The sequence below is a fragment of the Meriones unguiculatus genome, chromosome 2 (genome assembly GCF_030254825.1).
Source record: "Meriones unguiculatus strain TT.TT164.6M chromosome 2, Bangor_MerUng_6.1, whole genome shotgun sequence".
Lineage (NCBI taxonomy): Eukaryota > Metazoa > Chordata > Mammalia > Rodentia > Muridae > Meriones > Meriones unguiculatus.
This window is the reverse complement of record NC_083350.1, coordinates 92,509,808-92,524,141: the sequence shown is the minus strand read 5'-3', so window position 1 is coordinate 92,524,141 and position 14,334 is coordinate 92,509,808. Positions and strand designations below refer to the sequence as shown.

Genomic DNA, 14,334 nt, shown 5'->3' with positions numbered 1-14,334 from the left:
TTTAGCCTCCTGAGTGCTAGGATTGCAGGCTTGTACTACCATACCCAGCACAGGACTCTTAATAGCTAAGAAAAAAAAAAAAAAGAGGGAAGGGAGGAAAAAGAGTTGGGAGGGAGGGAGGGCAGGAAGGCAAGAAGGAAGGACAAGGGATCTGAATAGACATTTCTCCAAAGAAGACATGCATATGAAAACATGTTCAGCATTACTAATCTTCTGTAAAATGCAAATCGAAACCTTAAGATTCACCTCACATCTGTTAGAGTGGCTGCTTAAAGGACACCACAAAGCTGTGGAGAAAGGAGAATCTTTGTACACTGGCAGCAAAGTGTACGAAACAGTGTAGAAGTTTTAACTATTGAAAATCAAAGTGCCATTTGCTCCATCACCCACACTGATGGATGTATATCCGAAAGAAATAAAAATCATTGTCCCAAAGAGATAGCTGCATACTCGTGTTCATCACATTACCACTCATGATGTCAGGGACAGGAAGACCACCCAAATGCCTGACAGCGCATAATTAGGTAAGGAAAATATAAGGAGAAGAGAAAGATAGAGCCACAGAGTAGGGATAGGGAGATATCCTAAGTGTTTAACAACAAATAAAATGTGGGAAGTATATGTGTGTAACAGAATATATTTGGTCTTTATAAAGAAAGACATCCTAAAAAAAAAAAAAAAAAAAGACATCCTATCCTTTTCAAGAGCATATGTAGATTTAACTGTAACAAGTTAAATGAACCAGTTACAGACGGACAAATACTTCATGCTCCTCTTCTAATAAGGAACCTAAAATAGAGAAACTCATAGTGCCAGGTAGTATGATAGTGGTGACCAAGGACCACGAGGGAGGGGTGTGGGAGTAGTGTCATGAGTCAAAAATACAGTTTGTCATTCTGACTTCCCGTGTTGTTTGCTGTAGATTAGGGTCTGTGGTGACAGTACTGCAGCATATATTTAACATCTGTTAAAAGGGTAGATCTTAAGTGTTTTTACCACAAAAGAAAAAAAAAATTAAACCATGTCTTCTTAAATAAATATAAAGAAGAGGGGAATATTTTGAAGGCCTTAAGATATATTTCTGCTGGCTTTCTTTCCAAGCTTGAAAATACACATAAGCCTCAAATGTAAAGAAAATATATTTGATCATAAGATTTGTTACTTGCTACTGATTGGTATGAGCTGTTACCATGCTCCTCGCTGTCATTTAGCGTTTGTTGAGTTCACCAATGACAGAAGACTAAATTTGAGGTTGTCTTCCTATTTTCACAGCTAGTAATCCTTTAATCAAGGCACGGAGGAACTCTTAAGTAGGCCTTGCTTCTGAATCTGCATATCAGGAGGGGGCTGGGAGCATAAGCTGGAGGATGTCGTGGCACAGTGATTAATGGTCTCTAGGAACTGGAAAGGAGAGTAATATACACAGCATTTCTACCCCCCTAGAGTAGGAATGCAAACACCATTGTGCAAATCTGTGCATCGTCACTGACTTCCTGGTAGCTGGAGAATCTCATGCACTCTTCTACCACAAATAAAACTGTCAGAGAAGTGACAGAGCTCAAAAGGCTGACCTTCCTACTTAAAAAGAATAGCTTGAACACAGTGAGCCAGAAAATTAATTTTATAGCTGTTTGAGAACTGAGTTGTTTAATAAGAAATGAGAAAATTGGAACTTTTCTTGAAAAGCGTGAAACATCCAAATATTTGTTGATTCCAGCTCTACATTTGGCTTCTTAAATATGCCGAATTCTTGGAAACTCCTCTTTTAAGAGATCTAAAAGAGAAACATCCCTTTGTAATAGAGTGACCATCTCAGGCTCTTCAGTCTGGTCTGTAATAGATTTAGAGGATCACATTGCTGATGGTTTCCAGAAAGGGTTATCCTGTGTTTAGAGGGAAAATCCTAGCATTTCAGAATAGCTTCTTCCATTTCAGAAAGTAAGTCTTAGGGAAAGTTCTGTCTTCTCCCAGTGGCTTTTAATATTAACTGTTTCCAAATGCTGAGGGAGACACAAGCCATTTTAAACTATAAATAAGGAATTATGGAAGCTTGCAGAAAGAAATGCCGAAGTTTGTGTGAGAAGTGGTGTACTTTAGCTGCCTTTGAATGTCACAAATGACAGGACAGTGTGTGACAGCAACAGCAGCTTTATTGAGGACAACAGAAACTTATACTTTACCAGAAACCATCTGTTCATAAAGTATTGTTCAATTGTTGTTGGTTTTTTTGCCCACAATTTATATTATTTTTATTTCTACTCATTTTTGCATTGTTTAATTTGTAATGGATTTTTTTAAAAATAATTTTTATTTTTCCATAATATAAAAAGAATGACATATTGATTCATGGGAAATGAAGCCATACTTCAAAGTAAAAGAAAGATAACCCTCTGTATTATTTTTTCTGTGTGTTTTATTTTAATTTTTAGAATCTCACTATAAAGTACATTTTAAATTGCTGTAATCTAAGTTAAGATGGCAGCAGATGGATTAAGTCCTGACTTTGGTTTCCAAGTGGTTACACGTTTACACTGTATTTGCAAGAGTTTATTTTTAGTCAGGATGTGGTTATTTTTAGAGTGGCTTCTGTGTCACTAGGAAATGTAATGCCTGTCTTTCCATTGTTGTTTATCAGGAAGTCCTGGGGTGCAGGCTGTTAGGATCTAGCTCACACAGGAACACTGCTTCTCCTGGTAGATCAAAATATGAAACTACATGGAGGAAATATGTTGAAAGCATGCCTATTTTTGCTAAATCTCTAAATCTCTACTATCATTTTAACCTCTTGTATACTGAGCAGTAGAACAAGGTTTTTAGTGTATGCCAAAAATACAAGGTTAGGGTTCCCCCTACTGGTGTGCATCCCCAAGGTAGGCAATCCCTGAAACAGCAGAAGGGCCTAGGATAGAGACCAGAAACAGCAGTGCTGGCTTCTTTTAAAGAGACCCAATGATGAGAGAGGGGGAAAATGGAGACACCATTTATTTTTTCATGAAAATGCCACATACAAAAATTGGATGATTTAAAAGTTGTGTTTTGAACATAAGAAAAAACAAATCTTAATACTACAGTCTTTGCTTGTTTCTGTCGTTGCCTCTGTGATAAGGCTGCTTGTATGCATTGCTTCTCAAGTGCTTTGTGTGACAATCTAAGGAGTAATAGACCAGGGGATCCACAAAAGAAGTTCACTCCTTGAAGAAAGTGCAAAGCTGGCATTGTCACAGTAAATTAAAGAGCTAGCTAGAGCTGGCTTATTCCTGTTTTAGCATTTCAGAAAGTGATGTGACATCCTGTAATGTGTCTGTCCATTTACCATTGCTTCTTTTTAATTTACCATGTGTATGTTTGAGACAGTTCTTTATTTTTCTCTTAGTAAATGCCAAATAATGGCTCATTTTGAAAAAGAAAAATTTTAATTGACTCCTAAAAGTCACCTCTGAACTTTGTATATTGTTTGCATTTTAAAAGCCTATTCAATCAAATTAAAATATTGTATTTTCAAATTGCCTTTCAGTAATGCTGTCAACCTTTTAAGCAATGTTCCAGTCTCTTGTTTGGATGTTCTCATTTGTCCATTAACCCATGAAGAAACAGCCCAAGAGGCAGCGACTCTAGATGAACTGCCCAGTGATAAAACAACCGAGAAAGACACAGCTTTGAAAAACAATACCATGGTATACAATGGCATGAATATGGAGGCCATTCATGTTTTACTCAGTTTTATGGAGAAGAGAATTGACAAGGTAAGGCTGCTAGAGTGGAGGCCTTGGGAAGGTGTATCTGAAGATTAGGTCACACGGCATGAGCTCACAGCTAAGCTTGTTCTTTATACTTGGCATGTTACAGAGTTTTACCTTTAAAAACATTTTATCATAATAATGATAAATTGGTAGAAGTCAAGTGAGTTTATTTAATGTTGAAAATTTTATTTTTAGACCACCAAATTTGTATCTAGTGTCTGAGAATAAAGGAAAAATTACTACCTGTCTTGTGTTACTACTTTGTAAATGTTAGAAGTAAAAACTAACCTACTCCAAAATGATGTCTTCAAAAAGTGTTTCATCTTCAGTTTTCTCTAGTCTGCCACTCAGTTTCTCTGGTAAATGGGTGGTATAGATGGGTCCGAAAAGCCTTTGCTTCATTGAAGCGTATTAGCTGAGCTGGTGTAAACCCAAGAAAATGTAGGAAATTTAAAAAAAAATAAAATAAAAACAAACAAAAAACAGAAAAGACAAAACTAGATAGTAAAGTAAACTTACGGAAATATTATTTAAAGTAAAGCTTTGGTATCACAAGCTGGGTCCTCTCTTTCCCCTCAAAAAAAGTCTTTGTATTCTCAGGTTAAATGGAGGAGAGCCACACCCTTAAGAACTGAACTAATATGGTGTGCATGGTTTTCTTTATAGGGAAGCAGCTATAGAGAGGGTCTAACTCCAGTTCTCAGCTTATTAACAGAATGTTCCCGAGCTCATCGGAACATCCGAAAATTTCTCAAAGATCAGGTAATTGCTTATATCTTAAAGTTAAAACTTTGTATATATGTTGTTAACATAGAACTAATAAGTTTTCGTGATAGTTTCCTTTCAGAAAATTAGAAACCTTCTAGCCAGAAATAAATGATCTTGTATACAGTAATCATTCATTTATCCAGCAGGTCTATTACATGCTGTTTGTTAAACTGCTCTGAATATCAACACCATGAGTTCTTTACTCTTACAGGATTTACCTTATAGGAGATAATAAATTAAAAAGTAATTGTGCAATAGTGGAGCGTGTTAAGTGTCCTAAAGAAGGAGAAACCAAAGGATGGAAAGGAGAGTTGAGATACAGGAATGCCTCCCTGAAGAGGTTACAGAGAGCAGACACTTGGATAAGAAACAAGTCTCTGAGAATGCTGAGAAGAATCTATCAGGGAGAAAGTGTTTGGAGTTCTCAGATGCGAAGCTTTGGCATGCAAAAGAGGAAACAAGGCAGCCAGTGTGACAGCACAAAAGACAGAAGGGAGAGACTGTAAAAGAACAGTGAAAGAGTAAACAGGGCGGAAGACAAGGTTGGATAGCACTTTGGATTCTCTCTAAATAAGAAGAGAAAACACTGAATGTTTACTTCAAATGCTGTGTATAAGAGAGTGGAGCATAAGTGGATGCTTATGGTCACCATACTACTTTGTGCCGTCCTAAAAACACTGGAGAAGGCCTAGAAGGTACAGTCGTGGCCAGAGTTCATCCTTTGAGCTGTGTCATGAAAGTGCAGTTCACAGAATGTACTGGTAGATTGGGTAATAAGCTTTGAACTTTTTAAATTCTATCTCAAACTCAAGACATTAAAATTTCAATTTCAAAGCCGGCCACAGTGGCACATGTCTGTAATCCCAGCACTCTGGCAGGTAGAGTCAGGAGGATTTCTGTGATTTCGAGGCCAGCCTGGTCTACAAAGTAAGTCCAGGATGGCCAAGGCTATACAGAGAAACCTTGTCTCAAAAAACAAAAACAAAACAAAACAAAAATTTAATTTCAAACATCTTCTTTCAGTGTCCCTTAGTCAGTGCTTCCAGTTCAACCTATCTTATCCCGTAGATAATGTGCCAATCATCTTGCTCCTCTGTGCCCTTAGTTTTCTCTATCCTAGGCAAGCTCAGATGTAGTTCATGACTATAGCCACTCCTTCCAGACAGCTTTAACAGCGCTCTTCCTCTGTCTGCCTATTTTAAAAAACAAACAAAGAACCACAACAAAATGGTTGAAGCAGCCTTCTACCTACTGTGGGCTGTTCCTGAGCATTTGAACTGACTACTCTTATAAATTTAAGACTACCAACACCCAGTGGCTTCACAGAACATTCCAGACAGGATCCCATGTAGCCCATGTTGTCCTCAGATTCACTCTATACCTGAGGATGGCCTTCAACTTCTAATCCTCATGCTGCCACCTTTGCAGTGCTGGGTTGTGTGTGTACACTACCACACTGAATTTATGCAGTGATGGATGTCCATCCCAGGGCTTGCTGCATCTTAGGTGCTCTCTGCCCTCTGCTAGCATTTGGTGTCAGTTCCCAAATACTTGAATCATTTACTTCATTTGGATCTTGGGACATGGTAGAGACCTTTACTGACCATCTTCCCAAACCTCAATGTTTGCCAGCCTAAGCAAATGCATCTTGTATCTACCTCTCTCCTCCCTGTTTATCACATTCCAGGGTAGTGATTTTGAACACAAGTATATGGTAATGATCCCCAGGTTTGTATGCTGAAATACAAACATGAGCCATCCTCAGATCCTGGACATTCGTGGTGACCTGCTTATTTTGACTATTGGGTGTGTAGTGGTTTTCCTTTAGTATAGACCAAATTAATAACATAATTCCCCCCCCTTTCCTGTTTCTTTCTCTAATTTTCCTGTGCCATTCGCAGCACCGCGCTTTACTTCATTGGCCATTTATAAACTAATCAGAGTCATTTTGATACATTTGATACAGAGTCATTTTGAAAATTAAGTAGACACCTTACTGTGTATCAAGCACATAAATAATGCTAATAAAAGACATAAAAAAGCAGGAACCCATTAATTTTAAACAGAGGTCCCTTAAAAACATGATAGCTATTTCAGCAAGCTAAACTACTTATTTATAAGTTCGACTCTTTTAAGGCATTCTGCCTTGACTGGAAGAACTTGATAGAGAATAATGAAGAGAGATGTCTGCTACATGACCCCTGTTGGATGCTCAGCACATGTCCTAGCTCACATCTGTCTATAGCGCAGTTCTAGGGCCCAGGCCCTTCTGCCTCCACAGGCACAATGCGCACATCTTGTACAGACATCTGTAAGCAGACAGGGCGCCCGCACACAGGATAACAATGTAAGCAGACAGGGCGCCCGCACACAGGATAACAATGTAAGCAGACAGGGCGCCCGCACACAGGATAACAATGTAAGCAGACAGGGCGCCCGCACACAGGATAACAATGTAAGCAGACAGGGCGCCCGCACACAGGATAACAATGTAAGCAGACAGGGCGCCCGCACACGGAATAACAATGTAAGCAGACAGGGCGCCCGCACACGGAATAACAATGTAAGCAGACAGGGCGCCCGCACACAGGATAACAATGTAAGCAGACAGGGCGCCCGCACACAGGATAACAATGTAAGCAGACAGGGCGCCCGCACACAGGATAACAATGTAAGCAGGGCGCCCGCACACAGGATAACAATGTAAGCAGACAGGGCGCCCGCACACAGGATAACAATGTAAGCAGACAGGGCGCCCGCACACAGGATAACAATGTAAGCAGACAGGGCGCCCGCACACAGGATAACAATGTAAGCAGACAGGGCGCCCGCACACAGGATAACAATGTAAGCAGACAGGGCGCCCGCACACAGAATAACAATGTAAGCAGACAGGGCGCCCGCACACAGAATAAAAATGTAAGCAGACAGGGCGCCCGCACACAGAATAAAAATAAATGCTTTTTCTTAGAGCACGTCATCTCCTGCTTCCCACTTGTTAATAAAAGCAAGGTCTAGGCTCAAGTGAACTGTTAATGTGTACTTTTTCTGAAAAGGAAAGCTAAAGAAACCTATTTGTTAGCCACATACTATGTAGATACACAAGAGTATAAGACCCTCTGTCTCCTCCTCCAGTATGGGTGAGGGGGTGAGATAGGACAAGTAAACAGATAACTCAGGTGTATTAGCCTGTGTTTTGTCACTGTAATAAAATCCCTAAGGCAGGACATTCTGAAGAATAAATACCACGGGGCCCGGGGAGGTGGGGAAAGGGGCTGTGTCTTATTATTCTGGAAGTCCAAGGTCGAGAGATCATACCCAGTGACAGCCTTCTCACTGCTGTCCCCAGGGAGGTGCAGGGCATCACATGGCACGTTAGTTACACTGCTTGTTGCTGGGACAAAATTCCTTGACAGAAGCAACTTAAGGGAGAAAGAACTTATTCTGGATCATGGTTTAAGGATATGGTCCATTGTGGAAGGCATGGTAGCAACAGCAGCTTCAAGTGTGTCATAGGGAATATAAGCTGTTTGTTCATATTTCAGCAGACCAGGAAACAGAGAAAGGAAAAGCCAGTATTCGGCCAACTTGTTCATGTCCTCCCAGTGCGAAATATTGCCTTAACTCATTCTAGCATCCCTTCAAAGGTACAGAGTAATGGCAACCTGAGCTCCACAGTGAAACCCTGTCTGAAAACAATAACGGTGGCTGGGGTGGTGGCCCAGTGGGTAAGAACACTTGCTACATGACCATGAGGACCTAAATTCAAATCCTTATTGCCCTCATAAAAAATGGGGCATGGCCATGCATCCCCGTTACCTCAACTATAGGTGCTTGAGGCAGAAGGAATAATTGGAGGATTACTAGACTAGTTCTCGGTACACCGAGAGGCCTTAAGAGAATAAGGCAGAAAGCAATAAGCAGGACACATAGTGTCCTCTGGCTTCCAGGTGTATGCCTGCATGCATGAGCACACACAATAGCAACAAAAAGTACAAAGTTTCAGTTCAAGGCAAATTTCTTCCATCTGTAAAATCAAAATGACTTTGCTGCTTCCAGTATACAGTGGTGGCAAAGCCACTAGGTATATATTTCCATTCTAAAAGAGATGCAGAAGTGGGGAATTGGCTCAAGTTCCAGGGAGAGGACAGTGGGGGGGGGGGCACTAAAAGTTGACTCTCGCTCTGTAATCTCCTACAGTTCAGCTGGATATTGCACAGATGACTGTTTGCTACTATCTGTGGCTTTCCTGAGCAAGCGTGGCATGTTGTTGGTCACCTTCTGTTACTTGGGTCCATATTACAGCTCCATTCCAGCATCTCTACTATGCATCATCCCACCAGGCACTCCTGGCAGGGCCTCTGAGCCTGCGGCACATTTCTGCTTGGCCTTCTTTGCAATCTTGGTCAGTGCCATCATGAGTCTTTTTATTCTGCATATCTGCAGAACCAGCACCCTGTAGATGGCAGAAAAGCTGGCCCCTGATATGAACTCTGCATCTGCCTGCTTTAGCCACTGCTGCAGCCAGAGATAGTCCAGTTGAGCACAGGAGAACAAATCCTGATATGGTCTTGGATAGTAAGCCAGTAGAGAGCACCCTGGGCTCAGTTCCTGAGACAGTGCTATCCTGAAAAGTCTGTTGGCCTGTGATGGTGGGTGGAGAATGGTCTAGAAGATTTGGGAGAGGCTCAAGGCTTTTATATAAACCTCATAGTTAGCATTCTTGCCACTAACAGTCTCCCTGTACCTTCCTTAGCCATACCCTTAGTCACTTTTTCTATTCCTTCCTTGGGCAAGCTGAAAGCTTTATGAATCTTCCATTTCCTTTTGCTTCCAACACTTACTATGAATCTAACAGTAGCCAATAACACTAACATCATAACCCAAATGCTATATTGTTTTGAAATTTCTCTGGCCAAATAAACTAGTCCAGCCTTCCTAATTTCAGCCGCTGCAAAATCTTAGGATATGGATTCAGTGTGGCCAGATTTCTTTATGACACTGTAATAGTGATGGCGTCCCCATCAGATTCTCATTTTCATCCAAAATTAGTTTTCTGAGCCCTTACCAGAACTTCCAATTAAACTGTATTTACAACATTCTAAACTGTCTAGCCTGTTCCTCCAAATAGTTCGTTCCATCCTCTCCTACTCACCTGATTCCAAAGCTGCATCCTCATTTTCAGGTAAAGCCCTACTTCTGGTACCAATTTTCTATGTCATTGTGTTCATCACTGTTATAATGAAACACCCGGGACAGCTTAACCTTACAACCTTCCCTGTTGTCTGAGCTCTTAAAGGTCAGCTCACCACCTCTTGCTACCACCACATTAGGGATCATGCCTTAACATATGGAGCCTTAGACAGTGTGTGGAAAGTACAGCACAACGAAGGGAGATAATGAATGTACTTACGTTGGCGTCCTTTTTCTTTTTCTTTCTTTCTTTTTTTAGCTATTTTATTGGGGTTTCTTGTGCCTCTACCTTCCGTCTCCACCCCATCCCTTCTAACATCCCAACACTAGATAGGAGAGAAGGGTTAGTAGGAAGAAAGAACGTTAGTGGGGAAAGGGGTCTTAGTTCTCTTTAGTCACTTCCTGCTAGTTAGAGGCCTTGGGTTCCTTGGGGTAACTCCAATCTTCATTTCAGGATAGCTCCAACTTCTTCTTGTCAAACTTTATCAACAGCAACCAGGAGTACCTTTTTCTTTCTTTGAGCCCCCAGTCCCTTCTCTGGGCTCTTGACGTTTATTCCCTCTCTAAGTACCCAGAGTGAAAATATCTGCAGCTGGCAAAGATCACACCCTTCTCAGAACCCACACAAAGCAAATAGTCTGCTGCTGTGGACAATCTGAAGCAGCCCCTTATCCCACACTTGGAATTAAAATAAAAACATAAAATAATAACATAACTGAATCTTTAACGACAACAAAACTTCCACTACATATTTACCTAGTCCAGGAGGCCTCCCTTGCCATATTGCTTACAGATTGCCACTGCTAAGCCTGCCCACTTTTCTTAGTGATAACTCAAAAGCATAACTTTGTTCCCTTTTCTGTTCATGCGATACTGGCCAAAATCCTAAGCATATTTTCCATGAAACTCTCCCAATCCCTGCTCTTCAACTGTTTACAGACTGCCAGTGCTAATTCTAATTCAATGACATGACTTCCTCTCTCCCTTTTCTCCATCTCCCTCCTATCAGCTGCCAAAGTGTACAGCTTGCCTGTCCTGTTTTTCCTTTTAAGCACTTAATAAAATGGTCCTTGGACTTCAACGATAGGAAAGAAAGGATGGAGGGAGAAGGAGAGAGAAGGAAACAACCTTTTAGAGAGGATGCACTGTGGATGGTGCTCAAGAAAGGCAAACATAACATAGAAGTGGTCTCAGGGTGGGGCTCACATGGGTACAGCATGTGCCAGGCATTCAGAAGGGCCATAAACTCAATCTCTAGCACCAAGGGGAAAATAGCAGATAACTAGTTTTGATAATACTGTAATTGAAACTATGTCTAACTACTTAATGCATGTAGTAGCAACTACCATATTAAATCTAACTCATGCATACACAAAGGAAATTGGCCTTGAGTGCTCTGTGTTTGAGCAATTACAAACGAAAACAGTGGAAATTACTGACCCAGGTTGTATTAGTCTAGAGAATGAAAGAAGAGATACTCTGTTTGAAAGAGAAACTGTACACAACTTACCAAAAAAATTGTTGGATAACGTGGGAAAAGATGCATGTGCCATTGGGGGGGTGACATGAAACAGCAAAGTAGTAAAATCTTTAAGAAACCCAAGAAGATAGTTGACAGGTTTTTGCATGCTAACTTTTGTAATTGTACACACTGGATATTAAGGTAGATGCATTCTATAGAAATCACCTATCTGTTTCTCGTTCTTCTAGAAATAGGGGTTAAAACCCATAGAATTGACCCAATCAAGTAAGAATTTGTTGTGCAATTACCTCATGCCTTACATTATGCCCCACCCTCCTAGAGATACTTATATGTGGGTCTTATAAACATTGGATAGCATCCTTGTCTGACATTTTGTCTCTATGTTTTAATTTATAGCTGTATTTCTAGTCCCTGTACTTCCTGGTACACTCACTGTGGAAAAAGAGAGCTAGAAGGGGCAAAGTTAGTTAACTTTTAACTAACTAGAATAAATAAATTCTGCATGTATACAGTCTGTATTGGTGCACAGTAAATTGTTCTTCGACTTGTAATGTGCCTCATTTTCTAGCTCAAGAACTGTTTATATAGAAGGGCCTTGCTGTGGTTTGTGTACGACTTTTCCTCTAAGCACACGTGTTAGGGACTTGATGTTGCCAGAGTGGCTTGGTGGGTGATGGTGTGGAACCTTTAAGAGATACAGCCTCGTAGAAAGTCCACAGGGGGCACTGCCTCAGCAGGGCTAAGGTAGTTCCTATGGGGCCCTTCAGCTCTTGCAAAACAAACTGTGCAGCTGGCCTGACCCTTTAATAACTGTCTGGCTTTCTATTTCTAGACGTAATTCCTTTCCTCCTACAAACACCCAAACACCTGCCTCTCCATTAGGCCCTCACCAGCAGTAGAAACAATGGGTAGAATCACCTGATCTTAGGCTTTTAATCTCCAGAACTGTAGGCTAAATAAATGTCTTTCCTTCCTAAAGTTAGCATGTCTTGGGTATTTTCTTATAGTAACAGAAAATGGATCAATAAATATATCACTTAATGAAAATCACTTGGATTTATTCATTTCCCTTCTAAATCAACAAGTATTTATTAGACACCTATAATATTCCATACACTAGGAAGAGACTAATAAGGAAGGAGCAAAAACTGTCCCTGTGGAACTTTTTTTTAATATTAGGATAAGCATTAGGATTAAGAGAGACATGCTCAGAAAGAAAGACACCCAGAGCATGGGTGTGTGCTTCTTCAGGGTCACAGAATGGACTTTCTTGGAAAGAGGCAAACAGTAAACATTTACTATGCTAGGTGGTTAAAGTATAAGAAGAGCTGTGGAAGACCAATAGTGAGAGATGGGGAAAGGAATAGTAAAGATTAGTGAGAGAGGGGCCAGGGAATAATTTAAGTGACAGGTGGACAGAGGCCTGCAGGAACGGGCAGAGAAAGGGCTATTATTGTAGCCAGTTTAAAGAAAAATACTTGGTTATCTCTCCCTCAAGTGCTTGCATCCAAGTGTTCCTGATTTATAATATTTTTAGATTTGGGGATATCTATATAGATACCCAGTAAGATATCTGATACCCAGAGCTTTAAAATAACTTATACATTTTTAGCATACCTTCACTTAACGTATCTCATGAACTTCATTTACCTTGTCACATACAGTTTCTTTTTGTGGCATCATGTAAGAACTCAAAGGTTCCAGATTTTGAAGTTAGGAATGTTCAGCCTGAAAGAGCCGTTTTAATTATAAAATTAAACAACCAAAAAGCATAAATACAGATTTTTAAAACTTAAATAATGAATATGCTGGTAGAATTAAAAGAGGTAATAAGTCAGTGTGGCTTGGGCTACTGAGGAAGTATGTGAAAAAATACTATTGGTCTTTGTTTGTGGGGAGAAATGCATGTGTGTTTTTGTTTTTTTTTTCATGTGGTTTCTGAGTCTTGAACTCAGGTACTCATGCTTATGCTAAAAGCTCTTCGCTGGCTTTACTCCTCCTCCCTTTCTGTATCCAGGCAGTCTCTCTCTGATTTGGCTAAAGCAGACCTTGAACTCTTATCTTCCTCTCAGCCTTCCAAGTCTGTGTGCTGTCATACCCAGCAAGAAAGAGGAACATGACACAGACATTTAAATTAATTTTTGCTAGATACCAGAAACACTGCTGGTGCTGAGATAGCCGGATGACACAAAAGACACATTTCTGTCCAAATAGAACTTTACTGCACACATGAGAGTATGTGCGGTCTGGTTATTGTTGGCGATGCTGATGATTTATTTCATTTTGGAAGCTAACAATTATTTTATTTGTTACTCTTATTTAAAACTAAGTGTAGTTTCTTCTAAGATTGACCAGTTGCATGGTACCAATTTCACATACCCCAAGACCCTCAATTGATGATGGTTTTCTTCATTTGTGTAATCAGGTTTTACCACCATTGAGGGATGTGACAAATCGACCTGAAGTTGGCTCAACTGTGAGAAACAAGCTGGTGCGCCTCATGACACATGTTGACCTTGGCGTCAAGCAAATTGCTGCCGAGTTCCTTTTTGTCCTTTGCAAAGAGAGAGGTGGGTTAAACTCTCTTTGCCTTATTTTTTTATCATTTGGAGGAAACCTGAGAAATTTTCCTGTTGGGTGTAGCCTTTTATTCCAGTCTTTGCAGCAGAGGTGACTACTTAGTTGCTGTTAAGAGCAGCTGCGCAGATGACAGGAAGTAGTAATCTCACAGCATTGTTATGTGTTCCCGAGCTCCTTGGCCCTGCAGAGACATACTTTTTCGAACACATAGGCATCTAACCTTTGTCTTATGTGTATTTAACACAGACCTCGTAACATCTTGGGCTTGGGAATCATTGTAAGAAGTCTGCCTAATAATTCACTTGCTACTGTTTTAATGACCAGGTACAATTCTCACTCAGTTCCCTCTAATTCCTCTTAAAATTGCAGTCAGATTTTAGTTTCCTCCCTGAGTTCTTCGGTCTGTAGTCACGGGATGTTACCTGTTTAATATAATGAGTAGAAGTCCAATAATCTATTAAGGCATGGCCTTTACTCTTGAGATAACAGTAATAATATTATTTCTTCTTGTTTATTAATACCTTTGTACAAAAATCACATCTAAGCTGACTTTTATTTCACTTTTTTGAA

The 14,334-nt window shown here is 40.3% G+C and overlaps 1 protein-coding gene across 8 annotated transcripts in view; it reads left to right on the top strand.

Moving 5' to 3' along the window:
* The window catches only part of Ric8b (RIC8 guanine nucleotide exchange factor B), a 104,524-nt gene that overhangs the window by 52,340 nt on the left and 37,850 nt on the right, over positions 1–14,334 (top strand). For 7 of the 8 annotated variants that reach the window (XR_002477209.2, XR_002477208.2, XR_009589964.1 and 4 more), the window contains exons 5-7: positions 3,515–3,743; positions 4,407–4,502; positions 13,610–13,754. Coding sequence is in view for 4 of the 8 variants with exons in the window: in XM_021658557.2 (XP_021514232.1) it covers positions 3,515–3,743; positions 4,407–4,502; positions 13,610–13,754 (470 nt within the window). In the remaining 4 variants the exon portion in view is untranslated. The remainder of the gene's footprint in view (positions 1–3,514; positions 3,744–4,406; positions 4,503–13,609; positions 13,755–14,334) is intronic. The other variant, XM_021658559.2, reaches the window with a different exon arrangement.